Below are 14326 nucleotides of genomic sequence, written 5' to 3'. Positions count from 1 at the left end.
AATATAACTCACGAATTTATGTAGATAAGAATTAATACAAATACAATAGGATCCCATCATATACAGAATCATCAGACAATTTCAGATTTACACTATTGGCTATAAAAAACCAAACAAAAAAAATGCAAGTAAGGTAAGAATTCTTAATTGCATGCTAAATCCACGCCATTTTTTAAAGTGTTCTAATAGATGGCCTGTTCAAACTCCTTCCGAGAAACTGTCCTGGTAAATACATATAGAAAGCTGCCCAGATATTTCGAATAAATCCTATTACTACCGATTGTTGGTATAATTTTCTGAAAAGTTTGATTCAACCAGAAATACATATTTTCTTGGACCTAAGGTCCAGTAAGAAAATTGACTGTTTGGATAGTGCTTTCATTTTGAATGAACTTAATAAAGCATTATCCCTAATTCATAATAACTCTCTAGGTCATGATAATGTAATTTTGGAATTACTAAAATATTCTTCTGCTAAACCAAAACAACCTTTGTTGGATTTGTATAATTCTGTCTTTTTTTCAAAAATAATTTCAAAAATTGAAACTCTGTAATATATAGCATGATATATAAGAAAAATGACCATGGTGATACCCAAAATTATAGACCTACTACCTTGTTGACAATTTTAGAAAAGTTTCTTTTTCATTTATTGAAGAATTGATTCATTAAATGGATGCAGGAAAATGATTTACCTGAGTTTTAATAATTTGCTTTTATTAAGGGAAGGAGCACTGCAAATTCAATCTTTGTTCTTTCTAGTATGATTTAATGAATTTTGTTAAAGTGGAAAAATATGGTGGATGGATTAGGACATAGGTTAAGCCATATTTATTATCTTGTACACAACTGATCTCCAGACTCTTTTCTCCACTAGATCATTGGATTATATATATATATATCCCTCCTTATGAAGTCTATCACTTAATATATGCTAACAATATTGTGATTCTGGCTAAGATGCAGATAGTTATCCAAAAGAAAATAAATATGTTTTGTGATTATTGTAGAGAGAGAAGTTTAAGAATTAAACCTCCTAAATCTAAGAGCATGGTTTTTTTTTGTTGTGCTGGGAGATTGAAAAAGTCAGATAAGTGGTTCCTAGAAAATTATCAACTGGATATCTTAAATGAATGTAAATATTTTAGATACTTTTCATTGTCATCTAACATTCCACTCACATTTAAAGCATACTTTCTCAAAAGCCATTGAGTTAAACAAAAAGTTATTGTTTCTGTTTATGAAATTAAAATTAAATAACAAAAATATTTCAACTGTTTGGTGTATTTTGTTTAGGAAAATGCCTCTACACATCACCAACATGGATTCAGCAAAATTACAAAAATTTTCAAAATAAATTGGAATTAATCCAAATATAACATATCAGATATCTCTCTAAATTATTGTTCAGTTTCTGGATACACCAATAGTATTGAAATTGGTAGACTTCTATTCAAAATCAATACAATACAATCACCTAGAAATTCTGTGAAGAACATATTCAATTTTCCTAATTTACTTGAAAATATACTATTATAGTATATTGTAAAAAAAAAATCCATCCACCATAAAACAAAAACTAACTGATTCAATGTATTCGCTCTGATCAGCACTTCAATATATTTTAATCCAACATTGATGCTCATTGGTTTCAAATATTTTAAAACCTGCTGATCTTATGTGATTTCTGGATGGTCTCAGAAGTCTGACTCTTGATCCTGACAGAATCAACTACAGTAAATTCCACCTTGGTACTCCTTTAGCTTGGAAAATCCAGCTTTTTTCTAACAATAAAATCTTCCATATGAAGCAATTTCAATCCTATTACAAATTAGATTAAATAAACTGAGTTTAAGTTATGAATCATAAAATTCTGTTTTATTCTGATGTTTGTATTTTTGCAAGAAAACTTCTTCACATTTTAAAATTAAACGAAAAAGTGAGTAAGTCCAAGAGCTTAAGAAGAAATGTTTTGGATCCATATTTTTGCCAGATAATGATTGTTATAAAAATTTGAGTAAAAATATTGTATATAAATTTTGTCCAAGCAATTTTTGATTGAATGAGTTAATGTTCATTCCTAAGAAATATTTTATAATATTTACTAAATCATGCTAAATTACTCTAATGCTTACAAACTGTTCATATTAACCCATTGTTCCATATTACGTTATTTAATCATGATCATGTATGTGCTATTGTAAGAAAATTTGTATTCTGTCCAAGATAAGAAAATTACCCTAAATCAGGGGTCGGCAACCTGCAGCTCGCGAGCCACATGCGGCTCTTTGGATGTGAAGCTGCGGCTCTTTAGTTCCATACGCAAATATTATTTATACGACCTCCTTCTTCACAATAAAGTGCGATGGCTTTCGAAAGGTAAGGTGTTGAAACGTTTCGCTTTGTGCTTGAATGAAATAAATACATTCCTAAATGAAAAAGGCATTAATCACCCTGAATTAGAGAACAACAAATGGTTGCAAAAATTTTACTTTATGGTGGATATCACAGCGAAATTAAATGAGCTGAATCTAAAACTGCAAGGAAAGGGAAACCCAGCCTATGTTTTGGTAGAAGAATTGGTTTGTTTTGAAGAAAAATTAATTCTTTTTGCAGAAGATATTCAGAGCGGTAAATTACTTCATTTTCAATTTCTAAAGCAATATCGCGATAAAACCAGTGCAACTGTTGACACGAATTACTTCAGCACAGTTATAAAAAAAATTAAAGATGAATTTGCTGACAGATTTGAGCAATTCAAAACCAACAAAACCACTCTAGCATTCATAGTAAATCCTCTTAACACAAATAGTAACGAAATCCACATTGAGCCATTTGGAATTGATACTGGATCTCTAGAAATGCAATTGATCGATTTAAAAAGTAAAGCTTTGTGGAGTGGAAAATTTACAGAGTTGAAAAGCAAGTTGGAAGAGTTGGAGGTCCAGAAATGTATGTACGTAACGCAACAAAAGTGGACAGCTTTAAAAGAAATGCCGCGACTTGAGGCACTTATATTCGACGCATGGAATAGTCTTCCAGATTGCTACAGTGAGGTGAAGAAGTTGGCATTTGGAGTGCTGACTATCTTCGGATCGACATATTCGTGCGAGCAAGCGTTCTCTTGCATGAATATAATTAAAAGTAAAGTAAGAAGCCAACTAACAAATGAAAATTTAGAATCGTGTCTGAAACTTAAAACAACAAGTTTTAAGTTGTTTAAAGTGAGCCAAATTTATCGAAACTTTCTAAAACCATGCAAAGCCAACGCTCCCATTGAATTTGTTTGCTCAATTGTTTGTTATTCAAGTACAAGTTAGTGTTGTAAGTAAATGTTTAATTAATAATAAAGACCTTTAATGACAAATTAAAAAAAGCAGAAGAAAAAAAAACACAGAACACCAGGTTTTGGGTTACACCCCAGCATACTTAAGTAAATGTTTAATTGTTTTAATTTTTTACTTAAATAATAAGTAATTATCTAATAATGCCATATATATATTATCTAATTTGTTGTGAAAAACACTACTTATATATGAATAAATAGATTAGTTTTTTTTAATCAAAAAACTTTATTTATGCGAGTACTATTTATTGTTGGCAAGAAAAAATTTTGTGGCTCTTTAAAAACTTTGAAATTTTGTAAATTGTAATTTTTGACTCTTCCGACTCAAAAGGTTGCCGACCCCTGCCCTAAATCAATTAAGAATTGAACTTAATTTATTTTATTCTCCATTGATATTTTGAGATCAATAGGTATAAATTCAAATCATGGAAGTAAAATTGACTTTTTAAAAAACTATTTATTATAATAATGAATATAATTAAACAATTTTAATCATATTTAATCATTGAATTATTTTTCAAAAGAGACTTTGGTAATCAATATGGTAAATATTTCTCATGTTGTATTAATGAAATGTTATAGTTATATAGTTATATACATCAAGAAGAATAATGTTACGTTCATTAGTAATATAGAATTTTATATGTTACATGAAATAGTAAAAAAACTTAAATAATGATTTCTCAAAGTTACTCATAGCATACATAAATGCTTCTTAATAAAAAAAAAAGTTTAATGCAAGAATTAGAAATCTGTGTTTACAAAAGAAGTTAGCATTTATAACTTTCTACAGTGCATGTGTATATGTATGATATGTGTAACACTAAAATAGAATTAAAATTTTCAAACTATTACTCAAATTGTAAAATTCTGATAAGAATCTTTTCTGTCTAATGAATTTTTACAAGAAAAATTTAAACATATTACTTACCTTTAGTTGTATGTGAGTTAAAAATGTTAAAAATTCCACATATTCTTTTGAATTTGTTGGAACATAGTCTAATTTTGTTTGTATATCGTGAACTTCTACAATAAGTTCAGATACATTCTTTTTTGCTAATTTAGGTAACCATTCATGAAGAAGCTTTAAGAAGTTTAATATAAATACAGTATTACTATTATGAATTATATAAATAAATATAACAAACAAAAAATATTTAGATATATATAATACAGTGTGACTGTAAAGTCCCTCCACAGAGGTGATCCATGCCAATGAGGTTTGGCAGAGTGGTGACATCATTACTTTGTCCTTGGAAGCTCCTCTCATTTCCCACCCACTGCAAAGGGACTTTATAATTGCACTGTATAATAGATTAAAATTTAATATACATTTACAATTATTTTTTAAATATTTTTTTATTTATAAAATAATTTTAAAATATTTATTTAAATTATTCAATTTATCTAATTTATTACATAAATAAAATATAAAGAAATTACATTTTTTTAATAAAAATTATTCAGACATACTTATATAATTATTTGCAAACTTATACAATTATAATAAATTATAACAGATATAAAAGCTAAAAACAATTTTATTACTTTTATATTTTCATTAACAGTTGGCAAAAGTATATCTTTAACTTTTCTATTATCTATTAAAAGTAATCCCGTATGACACCAATCAACTATATCTTCAATTTTTTTCTTTTGATTATGGTATTTAGCAAGAAGAGATGATAAAGTTTCAACATCTGCAATAAAATGTTTTACACAAAATATTGTTTTAAAATTTCTCTCTTACAAATAATAATCAAAACGTCTTTAAAAGTTTTATTTAATATTCCCTTTATTATCTAACACACATGAATTATGCAATCTTTTCCCAATATATCAATGACACATGTTTGTCTCATGATACAAAACAAAAATTAAAAAATTCTCTGAAAGTTTCTCATTTAAAAAATCATATTTCATGTCTATAATACACTGGACGACAAAAAAAAATAATGCACCAGGAAGGACTTGTTGGATTTGAATAAAAATTGGTATGTTGCATCATCATAGCTAGATATGTAAATGATTAGCTTTTGGGATCAGGTTCTTGTGTTGTATCGCCACCAGAGGGTAGAAAAGTGCTTCCTCTGTCTGGTATAAAGGTGCACGCTGTGACGACTTGTGCATATGTCCTGCGCTTGTGTTGATGGTTGTGACTTTGTTGAGTGACAGACATGCCTCTATGACACATTCAACGGCCTTACACTCAGTTAAGTGAGTTTGAGAGAGGTCGCATCGTTGGATTGAGAGGAGGAGAATGGTCATATCGCCGGATTGGCTGCCATCTGAACCATTCTGATGGAACTGTTAGGATGTGTTATGAGCAGTGGGGATGTAGGGGAACGCATGAATGGCAAACAGGCTCTGGACGCTATCAACAGACCACCAGGCGGGAGGATCATCTCATTGTACGTCAAGCACGGATAGCGCCTACAGCTTCGTCGTCTACCATTCATGCAGCAGTGGCACCTGCGTTACAAAACCGTGTATCCAGCTGCACCATTTCCAGGCGCTTAGTAGAAGGCGGATTGGTCTCCCGACGGCCAGTATGTGTTCTACCATTAACAGCCACTCACCAACGCCTCCATCTGCAGTGCTGTCGTTGCACGACAATCATGGACAGCTACCGACTGGCAGCATATTGTCTTCAGCGACGAATCCCGCTTTTGTTTGGGGGCTCACGATGGCTGTGTGAGGGTATGGTGGCCCGCTGGTCAAGGCGTCAACCCAGCCTATACTGTGGAGTGGCACACGGGCCCAACCCCTGGTGTTATGGTGTGGGGAGCCGTAACATACGACAGTAGGACACCTCTAGTTGTCATGCGTACTACCCTCACAGCCCAACGATATGTGCAATACAACCTCCGGCCACATGTGTTGCCCCTCATGGCAGGGCTTCCGACAGGCATATTCCAGCAGAATAATGCCCAGCCACACACTGCAGCGGTCTCCCAAGCATGCCTACATAACATTGCCACACTTCCTTGGCCTGCACGGTCTCCAGATTTATCATTAATCGAACATGTGTGGGACTACCTGGGACGCCAGCTGTGACAGCCGCGGGATCTGACGCATCTTGAGTCCCAGTTGCATCACGCGTGGACAGATATGCCACAGAACATTATATGGAACCTTTATGCCTCCATGCCGAGGCGTATCACAGCTTATATCCGCACTAGAGGCGGCCCAACGGGATATTAGTGCCTGCACTGTATTGAACATTACTGCACAATAAAGTATGTTTTTGCTTTATGGTTGCAATCATATACCTGTCTAGCTATGACAATGTCACATACCAATTTTTGTTCAAATCCAACAAGTCCTTCCTGGTGCATTACTTTTTTTGTCGTCCAGTGTAGTTTGATAGCCATTTCACAACACTTCAATATGGCTTTGGTTATTTTTTTGTTTATGTTTTTCTAAGTCTTTTCTATTTTTACTTAGATTTCTTTCACAGTTGTATCTTTGTAACAAAGTGAGCTGATTAATTACAATTTTAGTCAAATGATATTTATTTTCAATTACCTCTTCATATAATATGCTGTTTTCAAGTCATTTTAATTTTAATAATAAGTGTCAACTGAATTTTATTTGACATTTATCATTTTATTTAGTTTAGATTCATATTATACATAAATACATATATATATATATATATTTTTTTTTTTTCCTGTAACTAGTTTGTAAAATTTAAATCATATTTAAATTTTATGCTGTAGAAAAGAAATCAATAAGAGAGAGTTTATAATATACAATGTTATAAATTTGATTTTTCAAAATGATAATATAAAGATAAGCTTTAACTATATTTACATATATATAAATCCTTAGTCTCTCCTCAGAAGTCCTTGTCTTTGCAAGAACTTCCATGACATAAGCTTGCTAAGTATTTCTGGAAAAGTGTTTGCACAAGTATTAGTTGACAAAGTTGAGAAGCTGACTGAAAAGCAAATACAGAAAATGCAATATTAATTTATAAAAGGGAAGGGGTGTGTGAACCAAATCTTCATATTGCAATCATTGAGAAAAAATGTTTGAATGTAGATAAAAAGTGTTTGCAGTGCTTGTTGATCTAAAAAACCATAGAGTAAATAGGGAGAAACTGTGGCAAGTATTGTGTGTTTATGGAATGAGAGGTAAACTACTTACTTGTTAGAAGTGTGAGAACAATGTATAAAAACAGAAAAGCATGGTACATGTGGATAGCAAAGTGTATGAATGGTTCACAATTGAGGAGGGTTAAGATAAGGGTGTGTTATGTCCCCATGGTTGTTTAATATTTTCATAAAAGCATGCACGAAGAGATCCAGAGTGCCTGAATGTGGAATGAAAACTGGAAATGAGCAAGTCTGCCATTTGCTGTATGCAGATGACACTGTGCAATTAGCAGAGAGAGAGGAAAAGCTTCAGATGCTTGTGTCTAATCTTGAGTGAATGTGAACAAAACTAAAGTGATTGTGTTTGAATACAAAGGTGAGCAAAAAAATTGCATGATTAAATTGGGTGGTAAACAACTGGAACAAGTGAGTGAGTTTGTATATTTAGGAAGCATGATAGATAGGAATGAAAGAATAGATGGTAAAATCACCAAAAAAGTGAATGCAGAAGCACAGGTGGTGGATTCAATGAGTAATTTTGCAAGGGATAAAAGGTTGTCCAAAGAGCACAAATGGCTGTGTACGGGAATGTTGTGGTGTCTGAGCTCATGTATGTAACGAAACTTGGCTTTGGCAAAAAAGTCACAGGAGTTACATTACTGAGAGGAGTGTGAGACATAATGAGAAAAAACTATGTGAGAAATGAACAAATGTTGGAGGAATGTGAACTAAAAATGTGTGTTTCAAAAGATGAGTAAATTGGCTCTATAGTAGGTCAGCCATGTTAAGAGAATAAAAGGAGAACAACTGTTAAAGAGGGTATACATGCATGGGAAAGGTAGATGGTAAGCATGGTAGAAGAAGACCAAGAAAATCTTGAAAGAAACAAATGGATGAGTATTTGAAAGAATGTAAGGTGTTAAATCAGAAAGAAAATGTGAGGAAATGTGCTAGAAGAGGCATGAGTGTGTCTGAAGCAAAAGAAGTTTGTATGGACAGGAAGATGTGGAGAAAATTGCTGAATGAATGATTTGTAGGATTGTAGTCTACTTTTGTTTGCTGTTCACCTTTCTTGGATATGAGCAAGAGGATATGTACTTAAGTCCTTATTATTACTTTTCTTTAAAATTAAATTAAAATACAACTTACATAAAATAGCAAGTGAAAGATTTTATCAAAAAACCACAATTATAAATGAAAATGTAAGTGCAAATGGATACTGAAATTGCAAGAAATTTTGTTTATACAACACAAAACACATATCATTTCTTCTTTCCAAAATGAAACAGTCTAGAATGATGAAAGTTTATAAATAAATCAAAACAAGTAGAAATTACTTTTGTAATATTTTTCTTTTTGAAAAATGAAATCAAAAACAGATTCTAGTTATCTCTTGGTAAAAACAGATATTGTATACTTAAACTAGTAAAGAAACAACAATTACAATAATTTGATAATTTTTACCATTAATTAATGGTAAAAATTATCAAGCAAGAAAAAAAATTCTACTTTCAGTAAGAAAATGTAATATAAATTTCAAAATAAAAATTTAAATATATTATGGTTGTGGTAAAATCAGATTACATAAACTACAAGTTTCTAGAAGCAAAGACATAATGATGAAATAAAGATAACTGTCTCAATTAGAAAAAAGTTTGATTATATTGATAACTAGAGAGAAGATATCAAAAGATGATATGCAAAATAAATTTAATTAATTATTTTACTAGGATTCAGAGTATAAGCAGCTCTCTTATTTCTTTCTTGATTCATAAACCAAAAAGAAATTTGGTGCAATATTCTATGCTGAATTTCAATTGTCTAGAATTAGTTTTTTTTTTGTTTGCAAATCAAGAAAGAAAAGAACAAAATATCTAATTATTATAAAATTTATCATGATAATAATTGATATCTAAATAAGATAGAGTGGTACCTTGTACAGTACTTTGAATGGCTCTAACTTTAAACATCCTACAGTTGAATGCTAAATTCAAGAGAAATCAGATCTGGAGTTTGAACGATGCTCCTGCATTCAAACTGCACACACAATAAAAAGATGCACAAGTTGTGTAAACACCATCTGTTTGTGCATCCAAGATGTCTCATGCTCGTGCTTGCTGTAAAAGCATCTCTTACATTACGTCATGTTTTTAGCCCTTTTTTGTTTCATTTTTGGTATATTTTGTTATGTATTTAACTCCTATCTGTTAACCATGGCATCCTAGTACAGCGTGAAAGCAATGAGGCCTAAGAGTAAGGTTATAGTATCATTGGATCATTGGATTGGATGAAAAAGAAACTTATCAGGAAGCACGAAAGTGGTACGTCTGTGGTAGATCTGGTAGTCATGTTTAAGATGGAAAAGTCAATGGTGTGCAACATTCAAGGAAGCAATAAAAGCAACAGATATGGCAAAAGATGTGACAATGACTGCCAGGAGATCAAATGTTATGTAGACGGAAAAACTGTTCCTATTATGGAGAAATGAGAAGTGATTGGCTGGTGATATCACCTCCAAAAGGATTATTTGTGAGAAAGCCAAGCAGTTGCTTCATGATCTTCAGAAACAAAATATCACCACTCCTCTCTAAGACCGTGGTTCTCAATCTTTTTGAAGTCGGAGAACACTAACTAAACTTTGACATTTTTTTCTGCGAACCACTTATAATACATCAGTTTTAAAGTAGGGTGGCAACCTTTTTGAAATCAAGTGCACTCGGTCTAGTAGATGACGACATTAGCTTTTGCTGATTACATTCCCATACAAAAATTATTTTTACATTGTATTGATATTTCTTTTGCAACAATTTTTAATTGTATATTTGATTTTTCGTGGAACACTTGAAGTGGCTTCACAGAGCACCCGTGTTCTGCAGACCGCGGATTGAGGACCACGGATTGAGAACTATGGCTCTAAGGTACAGTAAATGCAATTTTCATTTTATTACATAATATATATGTATTTTATTTATTGTTTCTTGTTTTTAGCTTAATTTATATGTAGTTGTTGTTTAAGTTAATGAAAATGAGAATTTTGAAATAATAGAGACTTACATGAAAATATAAATTTTTAAAGTCTTTTCTTTTCCTGTTTCACAGACCAATTTAGAAGTAACAGTTAATTCGCTTGAAGAAATGAAAAAATCTTCTTAAGACATCAAAAATAGATTATTAAAAATTATCACAAAGCCACAGCTTCTAACAGAAGGTCGGCGATTTGATCATATTTTAACTTTGTGGCAATTTTTAATAATCTATTTTTGATGTCTTAAGAAGATTTTTTCATTTCTTCAAGCGAATTAACTGTTACTTCTAAATTGGTCTGTGAAACAGGAAAAGAAAAGACTTTAAAAATTTATATTTTCATGTAAGTCTCTATTATTTCAAATGAAGAAAACTCCTGGAAAATACCATCTTCAAAATGAGAATTGTTCAGGGTCTGGGAATGGATTAATTTGCTTTACATTATTTCTAATGGAAAAAGTGATTTGGACTTTAAACAATTCAGAGTTCAAATGGCCCCCTGAAATGAATTAAATTTGAAGTAAGAAACACCACTGTAAAACATATTAATAAATCTAATATTAATATCAAGAAAGTACTTATGATTCTTGTATATTAATTTGTTCAAAAATTACATTAATAATCATATATCCTTATTTGCAAACTATTATACTTTGTATCAAAATTAAACAAACATGAAATATCACATTACCTATTGTTTCTTCTAAGATATTTCTTAAATTAGCATTTATATTCTCTAAGTGAAATTCTTTTACATCACATAGTGAAGATGCATAAGAATGTACTTTTTTAAAACCTTCTGTAATACAGCCCTAAGTTTTGAATAAAATTTTAAATTGTAATTTACTTACAAAAATAAACTTTCATAAAATTTATATTAAAATCTTATAACATATCTGAAATTTTGGCTAATAAAGAATCAATCAAATCATCATAACTTAAAAAACATAATACAGTGTATAACAAACAGTAAAAGAGAAACTGAGTTTATTTTAGAGTTATAAATTGCTCATTTTAAAAATTATGTGAGTTAATAATGTTAAAAAATATAGAAATATATGTCAGAGCAAATAATGCTTTCAGATTTTCATTATATGTTTGACATTTTAGTTAAAAGATATCGTAAAAATATTGTATCAAATTTATATTTGGAAACAAATTATTATTTACACTGATACAAATTTTATTATTTCTTCTTAATTATTAATTCACATTGTCAAAATTTTATTTTATATGTTAAAATAAAAACCATATAAAGAGTTTGATTATTTCAGCCTACCATTGTCACATTTATTGTGATACTCAGATGGTATGAAATGGCACAAATTCATTAAAGTATTAATGATTAATTGACAAGACTATGCCTTGTCTCTAAAATCACACTGCTGTCAATGGCTGCACACCTTAGAGTACATGTCAGGAGTTTTAATTTGATGCCCAAATCATGCACACATAAAATAAACCAGACTTGTAGGTAATCAGGAGACCGAGAATTGGGTCAAAAGAAAATAGAAAATGCTGAGACTGTTTCTACAAACAAGCTACTGTGCAAGATTTGCACATGCATTGCTCATGCTCTCTAAGACATAGTCTCGTCCCAAAAATGGTTTTGCCGTTTTACTTGTTATAAATAGTATATTTTTTACGTTGAGTCTTCAAAAAGCTTTTCACTATTCCCAAGATATTAAATTCATTTATAATTTGTAAAAATAATTAGAATTTTTCCATAATTACTTAATAAACTCTTAGTTTTTAATGTTTTAGACATTTTGTTTATTTTAGTAATTTAATTAATCTTTAAAATTTCTAAAATATCCTAATTTTGACTGTCACTTTTTGATCCAATGCAGAAAATCAGGTTAACTTTTACTAAACCCTTAAATAAATATTGAGATTTTTGTACAACTTATGATGTTTTGCATAAACAAACTATTGTGAGCCTCATATTCTTTAATATAATAATTTATATAGTAGTTATATGAGACATACTATAAATTACCTTAATTTTTTCAAAATATGATTTAAGAACTGCATCTTCATTAAACATTGTTCCTAAATTTGGACCTTGGCCAATAGTTCTTTTCTCTTTTATAGAGTTAATTGTAGGTCTAAAAATAAATATTGTTATTACTAATATTAATATTATCATTAAATTATTATTAAAGCAGTATAATATTTCATAATTATTATTATTAAGCATTTATTTAATAACTAGCAGATGAGCACAGAATTGCTTGGAGAAAAAATAACAACAGCAAAGATTAAGATTATTAGATTATTTCATACTTCTAACTCTTCTATTATATAATATTATAGTAATTGATTCATATAACTACAAAGATTATTTAATGTAAGGATTTATCGCACCGAGTGCCAATCTAATATATTTTAAAAATTCTTTAAATTGCATACAGAAGAGGAATATAGAATTTTTAAAATGTGTTAGATTGGTCATTCAGTGTGATAAACCCTCACATAAGATAACACTTGTAGTTATATAAATGAAATGCTATAATATAACAAACATTAAAATGAAAACCATATAAAGAGTTTGATTATTTCAGCCTACCATTGTCACATTTATTGTGATACTCAGATGGTATGAAATGGCACAAATTCAATGGTCAAGTAGACACAAATTGAAAATCTGATATCTTAAATTTTTTTATCATATCATATTTTTCCTAATGTTAAGTCTAAGAAACTGCCATTCACAGCTGAATATCAAATGGTAATCTGCCAACCAATCAAATTTCACAAAAAAACAGACCAAATATTTAAACTCGGTATCCTCAAAAACCACTTACACTATATTTTGTGCTCACTGGTAACCTTGTATTGTGTAATTTTCTTATTCAAATGCCACCACACTGTTGGGTCCAAAAGGAAGAAAGGACTGTTGCAAAAGGGGGTTGAAATAATTTGACCAAAAGTAGTCATTGATCTTTTCTCAGAAGAGAGGATGATCAACAACTAATAATTAATACTGGTCTACTATTAATATTTGAAAAGTGATCCATGTTGGATACGTTGTGATGGCCCTACATATGATCGAAGTTGCTAACCTTGACATCCAAAAGACTTCATATAAAACTTGTTTAAATCTTGTAAAAATGCAAGAATAATTGCTTTTATGTGATAATAAAATGTTTATATTTTTGCAACAGATTGTATAAACTACATGGGAAGTATGTTCTCATAAATATCACATTTATAGAAAAATTATTAGGCTACAATTTGAAAAATTTGTAGACCTATAAATTCCCACTGTCCTCTGACTGTCTGTCCTTCCTTAATCTCAAGAATCTTCTGGTCTTGATTTTCATCTGTAGACAGATGAAAATCAAGACCAGAAGTGGAAAGCTTAAGAGCAGGAGGCCTGGATTAACTATATATGAACATTTAGTTTGAAACAGAAGTCATGTTACTTCAATTCAAAATTTTCCTCTGAATGGAGTTAAATAGATGACCAATACGACTCTATGAGAACACTGTGACAAAAAGTTGCAGCCTGGCATTGTGACAATGTCACAATAAATAATCACTCATTAGAATTAGTTTTGTTTATTTGGTTACAGCAACGTGGCACATCAGTGATCTGTTGGAATCAATGATTGAAATTATTGTTAAATGCTATAGGACATCGTTATGTACAACATATTGAGTTGCGGTGATGTTTTGTAAACATTTTTCCCATTATGTAATAAAAGGTTGGTGGCACTGTTGACTCCTCGGGGAGTCAACAGTGCCCCACGGAGCCGTTTGGTGACGGTGACCTCGTTTCACTCTCCCTTTTCAGCGCTGACCTTCCGTGAGTCAAGATAGTGTAGTCTTTGTGTATTCTTTGTTTCTTTGT

General features: G+C 30.7%; 1 protein-coding gene across 3 annotated transcripts in view; it reads right to left on the bottom strand.

Moving 5' to 3' along the window:
- Dhc16F (Dynein heavy chain at 16F) overlaps positions 1-14326 on the bottom strand; it is a 383439-nt gene that overhangs the window by 238569 nt on the left and 130544 nt on the right. For all 3 annotated transcript variants that reach the window (XM_067269011.1, XM_067269009.1, XM_067269010.1), the window contains exons 12-15: positions 12470-12578; positions 11162-11282; positions 4895-5046; positions 4278-4430 (exon numbers count right to left, since the gene is read on the bottom strand). In XM_067269011.1, coding sequence (XP_067125112.1) covers positions 4278-4430; positions 4895-5046; positions 11162-11282; positions 12470-12578 — 535 coding nt within the window. The remainder of the gene's footprint in view (positions 1-4277; positions 4431-4894; positions 5047-11161; positions 11283-12469; positions 12579-14326) is intronic.

Source organism: Centruroides vittatus, unplaced genomic scaffold (genome assembly GCF_030686945.1).
Source record: "Centruroides vittatus isolate TY-2023 unplaced genomic scaffold, ASM3068694v2 contig_345, whole genome shotgun sequence".
Taxonomy (NCBI): Eukaryota; Metazoa; Arthropoda; class Arachnida; order Scorpiones; family Buthidae; genus Centruroides; species Centruroides vittatus.
Note: the sequence above shows the minus strand (reverse complement) of the source record. Positions and strands in the feature narration are given on the sequence as shown.